This window comes from Diabrotica virgifera, chromosome 1 (genome assembly GCF_917563875.1).
Source record: "Diabrotica virgifera virgifera chromosome 1, PGI_DIABVI_V3a".
Classification (NCBI taxonomy): Eukaryota; Metazoa; Arthropoda; class Insecta; order Coleoptera; family Chrysomelidae; genus Diabrotica; species Diabrotica virgifera.
In genome coordinates, this window is record NC_065443.1 from 208309330 (window position 1) to 208325151 (window position 15822).

General features: G+C 32.2%; 1 protein-coding gene across 1 annotated transcript in view; it reads left to right on the plus strand.

Annotated features, from left to right (window-relative positions):
* The first annotated feature begins 863 nt into the window (after positions 1 to 863).
* Positions 864 to 15822, plus strand: part of LOC114332163 (venom protease-like) — a 73281-nt gene continuing 58322 nt past the window's right edge. Inside the window, exon 1 of the mRNA XM_028281902.2 lies at positions 864 to 1097. Within this exon, the coding sequence (XP_028137703.1) occupies positions 1020 to 1097 (78 nt within the window). The 5' untranslated portion in view covers positions 864 to 1019. The remainder of the gene's footprint in view (positions 1098 to 15822) is intronic.

Sequence of the window (15822 nt, forward strand, 5' to 3'; positions counted from 1 at the left end):
CTGCACATAATATTTTCGACATATTCCCATAAGAAGAAATCTAATGGAGTCAGATCAGGAGATCGTTCTGGCCATTTCATCGATCCTCGCGTCCCTATCCACCAATTTTGAAATAGTCGGCTGAGGCACTAACTACCAAACCAAACAGTTATTTGGTAATTGGGTATTGCTCCATCTTAGTGAAAGTATTCGCTGGAGCTTGCAGGTTTGCTGGAATTAGCTATAAGTTTGTTAAATTAATATGACATTATTTTGGAAAAGTGCTAAGTAATTATCACCATTGAAATTACCATCAATGAAAAGGGATATATGATATATGATATCCGTTTTTTTTTTGAAAAATCACTCCAATATGATGTTTTTTTTATGTATTGCTATTGGCCTTATTATAGTAAATAGTATTTTACGTATACTTATCTCAAAAAATATTTGTATGTTTACTTTCTTTCTATTTTTTTTGTTGTTGATTTTTAGTCTTCTCTTCTCTTTAGTGTCAACTTCATTTTTGTGATTGATGGGTCAATAGTAATGTCAGTGAATAATCTCCTACACTGTTGTTTCTATGTTCTTGCACTTCTTGCTTCTCTGTACTTGCAATTTTTAATCGTATCATTTTAAAGTACCTATATCTAGTAAAATAAGAAATGTAAAATATTGAATTAGTAATGAGAATATAGACAGTTATGGTATTATTCTTAAAATACACATAGACTTGTTCAAAAGCATTCTCCTTCCAGTACTGCCAATTAAGTACATTCTAAGTATGAACCTCATACTTGAACCTCATGCTTAAACATCTCAAACGGGATCTTTAATACTTCAATCGTCAAGTATCTTCTTCATTCCGCTACCAGCGAACATTCCTACATAGTTCCACCGTACTAACCGCTAAATTAAAGAAGAACCCACCGGCTGTGCGCATCCGTTCTTCTTGGTTAAACAGTTGAGCTGCAGAAGTCATCCGCGACTCCGCGATATATAAATTACTAGAAGATAGATCGCGGCGGGCCCTGGAAGTCATGGCCGACTACGTAAGCATTATCAGCGTGTTGGTGTTGTTTTGTTGGGTGTCTGTCGCCGAAGAACAAACAGCCAGTGTAAGTTTATTGTTGTTTTAGGCAGTGAGAGTGTGTCTCAGGGTAGGTCAATGGGGCGGTTAGAATGCCATAAAGTAGAAATATACATACTTAAAAGTACAAGTTCATTGCTAGTGCTAATAGCGATCTCATATATGTATCTAAGTTATCTAAAATGTCAGCTATAAATCATGCAATATATTGAAAAACCTCTGATTACAATCAGATTATTATTATACTAGAAACAATCTACATACTTATGATATTATACTGAGAATACATTTTTAAATTGTTTCTGTTTAATTACAACGAGTTATAAGTTTTGACAACTGTCACATTTAAGAAAATAAACCAAAATAATCTTTTAGTTCTACATCTAATATCAAATTGTCACGAGGGAAATACAAATGGACAATTTTAAGAGCTCGAGTGTACTTCGGTAAAATTATTTTATAAATAAAACTGTTTAAATAATTTTAACCGATATTTTATTGATATCTTCGTCTGAATATTAGCTAAACCTGTTCATGGTTTTAACTTTGACAAGTGTAAAACATTGATAATTATGATAAATATCACTGAATGTTTATTTACAAAGACTTAAATTTTGTATGTGAGTGTTAAAAAATAATATTTCGAATATCACACGATAGTAAGAGTAAACAAGAAAATAGTGCTTCAGTTTTTTTCCAAACTTGTTTCCCTTTGGCAATAGTCACACGAGCCCTGCGGGCTCTCATATCTATTGCCAGGCAACAAGTTTTCGAAAATTTGTAGCATTATTTTCAATTTATTCTCACTCTCTTGTGATACTAATGCTGAGTATAATTTTTACATTAATTTTTACAAGTTGAAATGTTCCTTTTTCTACTTGGCTTTTAAAAGTATATTGTATGTCTACATCTTTTGTAGCTAGTGTTTTCTTTCTTACATGAACTATCACCGGATCTTGTAATGATTTATCGTTAATAAACTAGATGACAAAAATTTCTTAATATAATTTATGAGACAATAATTAAATTTATTTAAACTTTATGTTTAAATAACGGATAGAGGCCCATTATCTTCTATGAATCTATGGCACTCAACTTTGTACAACTTCGTCGAATTAGTTTTTAAACAATATTAACGTTTATTACCAACTACTGTTTTCGATAACTCTATTACCTCAATTGTTCCTTAAAATACGCTTTCAATCTGTTGCCATAAACTTTTCTAAATAACAAAGAACAACATTGTTTGATACCCGCAGCATTTGTGGTACAGGGCGTTCAGTAACATGTATTATTTTCGTTAAGAGGAAACAGTAGCGATCAACAGGTAGCAAAAACGCGTTCCAAGATTGCGGCTGTAATTTTGAATATTTTTTCGAGATATTTGGCACACGTATCGTATTCGTAATATAATAAAGAATGGCGGTACAGAGCCCACTTTGAAAAATATATTAATAATATGTGGAAATTACTTTGTAATTATATACAATATTAAAAAACGAGCCTGTACCGCCATTAAGAAGAACAAAAAAATACACTTTCTTCAAATAAACTTTTTTATCCGATGCCTAGATTTTGTGTCATTTTGGAACTACTAAAATTTTTTATTTCATTAGTAGTTCCAAAATGACACAAAATCTAGGCATCGGATAAAAAAGTTTATTTGAAGAAACTGTATCTTTTTGTTCTTCTTAATGGCGGTACAGGCTCGTTTTTTTTAATATTGTATTTAATTACAGAGTAATTTCCACATATTAATATATTTTTCAAATTGGGCTCTGTACCGCCATTCTTTATTATATTACGAATACGTGTGCCAAATATCTCGAAAAAATATTCAAAATTACAGCCGCAATCTTGGAACGCGTTTTGGCTACCTGTTGATCGCTACTGTTTCACCTTAAACCAGATATTTCCGATTCTTGCTCATTTAGAAAAAGTCAAATAGAACCAAAATATTACTTGGGCATTAGCGTGATACTGATTAATAAAATCCAATGATATTAGCAGATAGGTATCTTTGAATGTGTAGATATTTGCATCAATTACTGTTTAAGTGATGAACTAGCTGCTGGTATGAGCACATTGTGTAAATGTTAGGAAATAAGTCCAATGCTCATAATCTTATTGAAGGTTTTATTTACTGCAGTTTGTGGGCGACCACTTTCGGCGTTTACAATTTGTACGCCATCATCAGGCCCTTAGAAACTGAACAAAGCTATAAAATAAATTAAGCTGTGTCAAAATACAGTTGCCCTAGGTTAAGTTTTAGGTGTTAGGTTTAACAATAAGTAATAAAAAAAGGTGTCACAATGGTGTTCGAATGGACCAGTACTAATCTGATGTTAACTGTTGTAGTCAGTAGATGATATAATATAAAGTATTAATAATTTAATTATTGGTACTTACCTATCAGTACAATAAGTATACAGTGTACAATCTGGTGTTAGAATAGTAACAATTTAGCCTCTGTGTCTTACTAGGTTTCGAACTCATATGGTCTTCTAAATGTGTTCCTTGGTTGCCTAGGTGTTCTAATTGAGATACATATTTAGAACACCTAGGCAACCAAGGAACACATTTAGAAGACCATATGAGTTTGAAATCTAGTAAGACACAGAGGCTAAATTGTTACTATTCTAACACCACATTGCACACTGTATAGTTCTTGTACTGATATGTAAGTACCAATAATTGTATTATTAGTACTTTATATATCATATACTGACTACAACAGTTAACATCAGATTAGTACTGGTCCATTCGAACACCATTGTGACACCTTCTGTGTTTTATTAACTATTGTTATACCTAACACCTAAAACTTAGTCTAAGGTAACTGTATTTTGACACAGCTTCATTTATTTTTTAGCTTGGTTCAGTTTCTAAGGGCCTGATGATGGCGTACAAATTGTAAACGCCGAAACCGGTCGCCCACAAACTGTAGTAAATAAAACCTTCAATAAGATTATGAGCATTAGACTCCTTATTTCCTAACATTTACAATTACTGTTTAATTTCTGACGTGTGGACTAATCTTTAAAGACTATTTTCGTCTTGGGCAATCAATATTGCATCGTCTGCGTGACATTTTGCGAATCTGCGAGTAGTTTTACTTTGTTTATCATTCGGTATCCTCTTCGTTTGTTGACGCTTTTGATGATTTCATCCACTATTAATTTGAAGAGCGAAGGACTCAATGAGTCTCTTTGTCTTATTCCCTGCCTATGTCTATAAGTTCTGTAAGTTGTTCTATTCTGACTTCTATTTTGTTGTTGTGGTAGATATTTTCAATAGTTTTTATGATATTTAGTGGGAGTTCTCTATTATATAGAAGATGGATGACATATTTGAATCCTGTCTCTGTCAAATGCTTTCTTCAAGTCGGTAAGTCATAGAAATGCTGGTCTATTATTATACTCTAGTGTTTATTCAGTAATGTACTTTATTAGGCCAGGGTAATAAGACAAAAATGTACCCTGTTCGTGACACTTCAGCAGCCAGGGTACTGAAGCGTTTTTTCGACAGGTAATACCTATAGGAACAAATTGTAACTATTTCCTGCGTAGGATCTTTTTTCCTTTTTTTTTCAAATCAATGGAAAACAGTGAAACTTATGATTTTTTTAGTACAAATATCTTTGAGATTATGGAAAAAGCTTTAGAATGACATATTACAAAGTTTGATATACTCAAAAATAAAAATGTATACCATTTTTATTCATTCAGTTGCGGTGCGAAACCAAAACTGTCTTAATTTTTACTCAGATCAGAGAGTGCAGCCAGCACTCTTATCGACGATTTCACCTCTTGTTAGAGGTTCATCAGAGACTGCATAGGCTGCATTTCTCTGGCCCAGGTAAAAATCTTCGACATATCCATCTCCCACCGCAACTGACGAGATGGTAGTAGGTGCCTAGCGGCATCTGCTAAATAAAAGACTAAGTTTTTCAACCTAATAAAAATATTTTTAAATTAAATATTTTTAAAAGATTTTTAATTGAAAAACTTTATTGGCCCATTTCCTGGTGACAACCTCCAAGGCTTCTACAATATGCAAGCCAAATGGATGCTGCAGTGAAGACTAAAGGGAAGGAATTCTACACTATGCAATTCACAACCCCCGTCTGCAGCGTGGTAAAGTTCCAACAGAAAATGGACCTAGTTACTCTATAGGAGTAATACTAATATAAAAATAAAAATGTATACCATTTTTATTCATTCAGTTGCGGTGCGAAACCAAAACTGTCTTAATTTTTACTCAGATCAGAGAGTGCAGCCAGCACTCTTATCGACGATTTCACCTCTTGTTAGAGGTTCATCAGAGACTGCATAGGCTGCATTTCTCTGGCCCAGGTAAAAATCTTCGACATATCCATCTCCCACCGCTGGCTGACATATCGTCGATAAGAGTGCTGGCTGCACTCTCTGATCTGAGTAAAAATTAAGACAGCTTTGGTTTCGCACCGCAACTGAATGAATAAAAATGGTATACATTTTTATTTTTATATTAGTATTACTCCTATAGAGTAACTAGGTCCATTTTCCGTTGGAACTTTACCACGCTGCAGACGGGGGTTGTGAATTGCATAGTGTAGAATTCCTTCCCTTTAGTCTTCATTGCAGCATCCATTTGGCTTGCATATTGTAGAAGCCTTGGAGGTTGTCACCAGGAAATGGGCCAATAAAGTTTTTCAATTAAAAATCTTTTAAAAATATTTAATTTACAAATATTTTTATTAGGTTGAAAAACTTAGTCTTTGATATACTCATTTATTGTTAATATAATTGCGAAAAAAGGTCGGAATTGCAAAAAAAATATTTTCGCAATAACTGTGTACAGGTTTGAAATTGTTATGAAATTGTTTGAAATTTGTTAGATGAGGGTTCTTTGGTGCTTAATATGTGATAAAAATTTCAAAGCGATTCATTCAGTTGTTTAAATTTTATTCGAATTGTTTATCCCAGAGAGCATTTTTTTTGCAATAACATAAGTCAGAAAAAAAATGACGTTAGAACCATTCCACAGGTGTCAAATAGAAGAGCATGCTATATTTTGAACTTGGTTTAAAAAAAGCGAATAAAAATGCATTTATTAGTAATAAATAATTATGCAAAAGTACCGTAAATCTTTCCTTATAAACTTTGTGGATAACTTTTTCCAAAAAAATTAACTTTTTTTACCCTGTTTTAAGTGCACAACTACCAAGTAATGTTATTTATATCATAATTGAAAAAGAATTGTAATAAATATATATAATTTCTTATATAACAACATAAAAAGTTTATAAGGAAAGATTTACGGTATTCTTTCATTATTATTTATTACTAATAAATGCATTTTTTATTTACTTTTTTTAAACCAAGTTGAAAATACAGCTCATGCTCTTTCATTTGACACCTGTGGAATGGTTCTAACGTCATTTTTTTCTGACTTATGTTATTGCAAAAAAAATGCTCTCTGGGATAAACAATTTAAATAAAATTTAAACAATTGAATAAATCGCTTTAAAATTTTTATCACATATTAAGCACCAAAGAACCTTTTATGACAAAAATTTCAAAGCTGTACACTAATTTTTACAATAGATATTGCGAAATTATTTTTTTTTGCAATTCCGAACTTTGTTCGCAATTATATGAACAATAAATGAGTATATCAAACTTTGTAGTACGTGATTTTAAAGCTTTTTCCATAATCTTAAAGAGATTTGTACTAAAAAAATCATGTTTCACTGTTTTCCATTGATTTGAAAATGTCTATTAAGCCAGATCATCCATTTCATAAGTCCATATTTGGAATAGTTTCATATTTTTTTGCTAATTTTTTGCTAATTTATTACCACAAAAACAAATTTTTTGCTCCACCCCTAACCGAGAAACAATGGTCGATGTAGCTTAATATTATGTCACATCATCGATAGCCATATCTCGCGAACCTAAAGAGCTAGAAAATCGTACGACGCAGCATATTTTTTTGCTAATTTATTGCTGTCGATCTGCATATGCAACATACCCCAAAACCACCCCTGCTTCCCTTACAGCTAAACAACACCCCCAAAAAACAACGAAAAATCTTGAAAAATGATTTTTGTGATATAGTTGACGGTTGATATTTAATTGCTAATTTTTTGCTGTCATTAGCTGTAAAAAACAAATTTTTTGCTCCACCCCTAACCGAGAAACAATGGTTGATGTAGCTTAATATTATGTCACATCATCGATAGCCATATCTCGCGAACCTAAAGAGCTAGAAAATCGTACGACGCGGCATATTTTTTTGCTAATTTATTGCTGTCGATCTGGATATGCAACATACCCCACAACCACCCCTGCTTCCCTTACAGCTAAACAACAGCCCCAAAAAACAACGAAAAATCTTGAAAAATGATTTTTGTGATATAGTTGCCGGTTGATATTTAATTGCTAATTTTTTGCTGTCATGAGGCGTAAAAAACAAATTTTTTGCTCCACCCCTAACCGAGAAACAATGGTTGATGTACCTAAAGAGCTAGAAAATCGTACGACCCGGCATATTTTTTTGCTAATTTATTGCTGTCGATCTGCATATGCAACATACCCCAAAACCACCCCTGCTTCCCTTACAGCTAAACAACACCCACAAAAAACAACGAAAAATCTTGAAAAATGATTTTTGTGATATAGTTGACGGTTGATATTTAATTGCTAATTTTTTGCTGTCATTAGCCGTAAAAAACAAATTTTTGCTCCACCCCTAACCGATAAACAATGGTTGATGTAGCTTAATATTATGTCACATCATTGATAGCCATATCTCGCGAACCTAAAGAGCTAGAAAATCGTACGACGCGGCATATTTTTTTGCTAATTTATTGTTGTCGATCTGCATATGCAACATACCCCAAAACCACCCCTGCTTCCCTTACAGCTAAACAACACCCCCAAAAAACAACGAAAAATCTTGAAAAATGATTTTTGTGATATAGTTGACGGTTGATATTTAATTGCTAATTTTTTGCTGTCATTAGCCGTAAAAAACAAATTTTTTGCTCCACCCCTAACCGATAAACAATGGTTGATGTAGCTTATGTCACATCATCGATAGCCATATCTCGCGAACCTAAAGAGCTAGAAAATCGTACGACGCGGCATATTTTTTTGCTAATTTATTGCTGTCGATCTGCATATGCAACATACCCCAAAACCACCCCTGCTTCCCTTACAGCTAAACAACACCCCCAAAAAACAACGAAAAATCCTAAAAAATGATTCTCATGATATGGTTGACAGTTGATGTTCAATTACAAATTTTTTTCTATGATAAGTTCTATCGATCCAAAGCTTATTTTAAATGTTTTTTAATTATACTTATGCACGTATTATAAAAATTGAGTTATCCATCGCATTTTTTCGGTATGTCAAAAAAAAGTGTTTCATTTTTTGTTTATTACATTTTCTGTTATATCTCGAAAACTGCTCGATGGATTTTAATGATCCTCATCTCTTTTTATTTTGTTAAACGTGCAAAAATATGAATTTTTCATTTTACCATATCAGTGTATATCGAACCATATCTCCGAGATTTATCGATCGATTTTTGACTATTATTAAATATAAGTCACTTCGATACCACTCCGGCTACACTCATAAAAAAAGTAGTTACCGATCTTAGAAAAAGCGTTCTTGAACGAAGAAAGGCTGTTTTCTACAGCAAAGAGTAAAATAAACTATAGCCAAGAACTTATTCTTCATAAGAATGTATTGAAAAAAATTCTTGGTTGTAATTTATTTTACTCTTGGCTCTAGAAAACAGCCTTTCTTCGTTCAAGAAAGCTTTTTCTAAGATCGGTAACTACTTTTTTTATGAGTGTAGCCGGAGTGGTATTGAAGTGAGTTATATTTAATAATAGTCAAAAATCGATCGATAAATCTCGGAGATATGGTTCGATATACATTGATATGGTAAAATGAAAAATTCATATTTTTGCACGTTTAACAAAATAAAAAGAGATGAGGATCATTAAAATCCATCGAGCAGTTTTCGAGATATAACAGAAAATGTAATAAACAAAAAATGAAACACTTTTTTTTGACATACCGAAAAAATGCGATGGATAACTCAATTTTTATAATACGTGCATAAGTATCATTAAAAAACATTTAAAATAAGCTTTGGATCGATAGAACTTATAGAAAAAAATTTGTACTTGAACATCAACTGTCAACCATATCATGAGAATCATTTTTTAGGATTTTTCGTTGTTTTTTGGGGGTGTTGTTTAGCTGTAAGGGAAGCAGGGGTGGTTTTGGGGTATGTTGCATATGCAGATCGACAGCAATAAATTAGCAAAAAAATATGCCGCGTCGTACGATTTTCTAGCTCTTTAGGTTCGCGAGATATGGCTATCGATGATGTGACATAATATTAAGCTACATCAACCATTGTTTCTCGGTTAGGGGTGGAGAAAAAAATTTGTTTTTTACGGCTAATGACAGCAAAAAATTAGCAATTAAATATCAACCGTCAACTATATCACAAAAATCATTTTTCAAGATTTTTCGTTGTTTTTTGGGGGTGTTGTTTAGCTGTAAGGGAAGCAGGGGTGGTTTTGGGGTATGTTGCATATGCAGATCGACAGCAATAAATTAGCAAAAAAATATGCCACGTCGTACGATTTTCTAGCTCTTTAGGTTCGCGAGATATGTCTATCGATGATGTGACATAATATTAAGCTACATCAACCATTGTTTCTCGGTTAGGGGTGGAGCAAAAAATTTGTTTTTTACGGCCAATGACAGCAAAAAATTAGCAATTAAATATCAACCGTCAACTATATCACAAAAATCATTTTTCAAGATTTTTCGTTGTTTTTTGGGGGTGTTGTTTAGCTGTAAGGGAAGCAGGGGTGGTTTTGGGGTATGTTGCATATGCAGATCGACAGCAATAAATTAGCAAAAAAATATGCCGCGTCGTACGATTTTCTAGCTCTTTAGGTTCGCGAGATATGGCTATCGATGATGTGACATAATATTAAGCTACATCAACCACTGTTTCTCGGTTAGGGGTGGAGCAAAAAATTTGTTTTTGTGGTAATAAATTAGCAAAAAATTAGCAAAAAAATATGAAACTATTCCAAATATGGACTTATGAAATGGATGATCTGGCTTAATAGACATGATTTGAAAAAAAGGGGAAAATGCCATTTTTTGACACTTAATTGTTTATAAATAAAAATAGCCGCCAGATCCTAAGCAGGAAATAGTTACAATTTGCTCTTATAGGTATTACCTGTCGAAAAAAACGCTTCAATACCCTGGCTGCTCGAGTGTCATGGGAAAAACCTTATTACCCTGGACTATATGGCGAAAATTTCATAATGTGTAGACGATCTTAAAGTAAGAAATCTTTGTGTTCATCTGCTTACCCTCTGATTCACTAGGTCTTGTAAAATTTTAGTTGTAAGTTTTAGGGTAGTATTTAACAAGTTAATACCTGTGTAGTTTTCTGGCTGTTTTTTATCACCTTTTTTAAATGGTATAATTAGTTTCCTCGTTCTCCATTCTTCCGGTATTTTATTGTGTTTTATCATTTTGTTAATTGATGTTGTTAATTCTGCTGTCATTGCTGCTCCACAATATTTCAGGAATTCGTTTTATGTTTCATACTTACCTACAGTTTTTCTGTTCTTCGGCTTTTTAAGTGTTTTTCTAACTTCCTGTGTACTTATATTAACTTTATTTGTGGTAATTTATGGTGTTTCCGGTTCTAGCATCATTTTTTCTTCCTCTGCATTTTTTAGATAGTCCTTTTCTAATGGTTTAGTTTTAGTTAGTTTTAATTATATTAATTCCTTAACCTCTGTTCTTTGACTACTTATAAATCGCCATATTTTATTTTGTAGACCATAAAAATCATGTCTCATTTCTTTCTAAAACCTTTCCCAGTGATCATTTTTTATTCTTCTTACGAGTGAATGTGTTTCGTGTCTTATTGTCTTATAATTAATTAACGTATGTCTCTTGTGTCTTAGTTGACATGTATTTTAGGTAAGTTTTTTTACATTTTTCCTTCAATTCTGTACAAAATCATGAAGTTATTCGCCTTGGAAAAAATTTATTTTATTAATGTTTTTTCACTAAGAACTTCCTTGACTGAGGCTAAGATATTAGACTTAATTTTTGCCCAACTTTCTTCAACTCCGTCACTTTCTGTGATATACTTGTTTCTGCTTCTTTCCGTTATTTTTTTTGGAATGTGCAGTCCCTGAAGGTGGATATGAGCTATTACCTCCGATTTCGTTGAACCTCCATCGATTTGCATGAAAATTGGTGAGTGGTTAGAGGATATCTCAAGGAACAAAGGTGACATGGTGCCAACTTGCGCTTTTACCCTGGGGGTGGATGCCACCCCTCCTCGGGGTGAAAATTATTTTAATAAAAATAACCCCACAATTCGATAGAGGGACAAATTATAAGCAAAATTTGTTATATAAAGTTATTAAAATAAATCAAAACTTTTTGAGTTATTAAAGATCAAAGCTTTTAATTTTTCGTGAGAAAAATGCATGTTTTTAACCGATTTTTCATAAATAACTCAAAAATTATAAGTTTTTACAAAAAAGTTATTATTATGAAAATTGAGGATAATAAAAAGTCAAATAAACTCTTTACTAGAAAAACCTTTCAATGTTAACTAAAAGTGAGTTATAGGTAATTGAATGTATATTTCTTTCGTCGAGTACCCAAATCTAAGGATTCCAGCTTAAATACCGGGAAAATAATGCATTTTATAACATAAACTTGTTAAACATTTGTCAAAGTTCATAGAAATATGTATCAAATAAGCCCTCGAACAAGTTGATAGCATTATAATTATGCACCAAAAATGTTTCAAAATGTATCTTTGAAAAATTTTTCCAAAAAATGTTATTGTTTTTTTGTAAATAACTCCGTTGATTTTTAAAACATCAGGTTCACCTAAAAAATAATTAAAATTTTATTCCAAGAGCTATTAAAAAACGTCGAAACTAGTCTTTTAAACCTCTTAGTTTTTTAAATATAAAAGGTTAAATGGCCCCGGTTACATGGTTCTCGCAGCAAAAATGAAATTTTATACGTTTCTATCTCGGTTATTTTTCACTCTACGGAAATAGTAAAATCGGTAAAGTATTTGGAAGAGAAAAAACTAAAATTTAGTTAAATATAATTTTTTACGTATATTGAGTATTTTTGGAGTTATTATCAAAAGAGAATAAAAAGTACGATAATTCTAAAAATTCTGATTTTTTTAAATTATATTTTTTTTTCAAAAATATGCATTCTAAACCGGTCAAAATTGTTGAAATCATTAACTATGTTAACCTAAAGAAATTCCTTTGAGGATTACTACAAATTTTAATTTTTGTGGAAATGGCGTATGTTTTATTTTTCACTTTTTCCTAAAAAAATCGAAAGGGTTCTCTTATTTTCATCATAACTTGCTTAATTTTGATTCTATTAACTTCTACTTGAGCTCATTTAATAGGTATTGTGAAGTGCTTTGACAAGTGTTTTACAAGTATATTCTATATAATGCATCGTTTTTCCGTTATGTAAGCTTGAATACTTAGATTTGACTACTCGTCGAAAAAAATATACATTCAATTACCCATAACTCATTTTGAAATAACATTGGTTTAGTTCTTTAAGTGGGTCCCTGATAACTTTTAAAATGTTTATTTTAATAAATTACAGGGGTGAAAAACTAAGAAAAAATGTAGTGTGATTTTTAATTTCAAATATCTCATTCGAAAGAAACTTCTTATATATTCTAAGGGACTTTCGGCCCTCGATACTAATTTAGTCTTTCATTTTGTGTTTAAATTTTTTAAAATATTTATTAGTTTTTTAGGATTCAAAAAAAATGGACACCATGTCCGTGGAAATCGAACATTCGCTATCTTTGTCATACAACGCACTCATTCGAATATAATGTTATGACAAGACTCAAGACAGTGACAAGTAGAGATGTGTCCGACCCTCTATTTTGATATAGCAGTTCATTCTGCTACTGCTTTTTAACGCTTTTACGATGATAATCAAAGAGTTGTTTATTAAATAGTATTGCTAGTGTATTTTAAAAATAATAATTGATTTAAGGCGTACAATTAATAAATAGTACATTGTTTACCGGGTAGGAAAAGCTTAACATTCCTGGACGACTGTGAAGATTGCTAAGTCGAGGCGCAAGCCGAGACTTAGCAACACAGAGTCCAGGAATGTGGCTTTTCCTACGAGGTAAACATACTATTTTTCCGCAAATCGTTTAAAATTCGACAGATATTGATTGATTTAAAAAAAACGCGATAATTTTATTCCCAAATAAATGGTGCTTTGAAATTCCTAATAAAATTACTTGGGTTACTATGGAAACGTATTGAGGTTGAATTGTCAAACTTGACGCTTATAAATAGAACACTAACAACTGTACGGAAATATCATTTCCTTACAGTAAGGAAATGACATTTCCTTACAGTAAGGAAGTCCTGACTTTTTCTTCAAGAAATTTTGACAGGAATGTCAAAATTTCCTGGCGATTTGCGGAAAAAGTTATTTATTGTTTATATATTATTTATGGAAAATCCAAGTATTTCAAGTCATTAAATTTCAAATAAAAGTATTATTTTATAAGAGTTTCTTCCGATAACCGTAAAAAGGTACGAGTTTAGCTATAAAGTAAAGTGCCCATGGTGGCATAAAATGTAGTAAATGCTAATGCTTCAAGTACGTACTACATTTTTGAAGATTTCACTACACTTAAAAAGCATTTGCTTTTCTCCGTAGTATTTGCTACTATTTACCAGCCTACATAGAAGAATGTACTACGCTTTTGAAGTATATGTTTGTTTAGTAGTATTTTGCTTCAGTTTAAGTGAAGTTGGTGGGTGGACGTCTTCGGCGTAATTATTGTTTTGTTACAATATGACAGCATTTATGAATGTGTGTCATAGAAAAATTTACAAACTAAGAAGAAGATTCTTAATTTTTGGGTCATTCTTTTATCAAATAAAATTTAATAATGGTGAAGAAGATTAACAAATAACAATTGTTCATTTAAATCCTCGCGTAACTTTTTTGTCGCTTCGGATCTGAGTCACTCATTTTTACTCATGTACAATTCTAATAAGTAATTTGGTACGTAAAAATGTGAATTCACAAATCACAAGCACATGGAAAACTAATTCCATCACGATTGGTGTAATGCAGACACGGCTGGCGCTACGCTTTTTAGTAGATACTTCTGGTCAGTAGTAGGTACTTCTGTTGTGCAGTAAGTTCTTCTCAACAAACGCACCTACTTTTATGTAAAAGAAAATGCTACAAAGTAGTGACTATTTGCTGAAGCAATAGCATCTACTAGGTTTTATGCATTCCGCCCATTTTCTTGAGTGAATTATTAAATGTTGGCTTCAATAAATAGCCAAACACGGTACTGTGTAGAACGTTTTTAAAATCGCTCGTAGTTATTTGCTATTTTTGCAAGGAAATAGTTATTTTTGTATTGTTTAATTGGCATCAATTTAATCGTCTAATTATAGTGGTAATATTAGTGAAAAATTAAAATCTGTGCAACATAAATTAAGCGAGTAATTAGAAGATATCTGGAAGCTGTTCTGCCGTATAAACAGGTTAGTCAATAATTGTTTATCGTTACCAAGGTCAAACAGCTTTAAATATGAGTGATTGCCAGAATTGTCGATCAGCTTTAGGGTCTACGCCAACAACAATGTGTGACGGATGTCGATCTACTGTTCATTTGAAGTGTGTTGGAATGCAATCCGCCGAAGATGTTAGAATGACTAGAAATAAATCACGAAGCGTTAAGATTCTTTGTAATAATTGTTCAGGAAATATTGGTAATCTTGATCAATTAAAATCTTTTTTTGAAGGCTTTAAAAATGAGTTTGAAACTAAAATGTCAGAATTAAATAAAAAGTTTGATGATCTAAGCACACAAATTACAAACCAAAAGATGTCACCACAAACTTTTGAAGAAGTTGTTTCGGAGGCAACTGAGAGGATGGTGCGAGCTCAGAATATAATTATTGTTGGTGCTCCAGAAAGTACAGGCAGTATCGATCAACGTAAAAAGCATGATGAAGAATTAGCATCCGATATTTTGGGGGTAGTGTGTGGGAATTCAACCCCACATATTCCTGTTAGCATAACCAGAATTGGCAAACCTTCACCCAATAGACCAAAATTAATGAAACTTTCATTTAACAATGCATCAATTGCAAAGGATATTCTTAAACGCAAGAACTCATTAACGGGAACCCGTTTTGATAAATTTATTATTAGAGATGATAAAACACCTAAGCAAATGGAGTATTTGGATCAGTTGAGAAAGGAGCTAAATGATCGAAAGGCTAAAGGCGAGACTGATATTACTATAAAGTTCATCAGAGGAACCCCCTCTATTGTACCATCAAAAAACTGAAACAGTCAAATTTTCTTAATTTCTCTATATCTTATACTAATATTGATTCTTTAATGGCAAAACTCAATGAATTTGTTCCTTATATGGATTTAGAGAAGCCTGCTATTATGCTTATAACAGAATCCTGGCTTAAACCACATATACCTAATTCTATCATAGATGTACAAGGTTATACTATATTCCGCAACGACCGGCTTTCGACTGGAGGTGGAGTATGCATTTATGTGTTAGATTCTGTTTTTTCTCAATTTACAGTAACTGTTTTACCTTCCAATATTCCTGGCTTCGAGGCA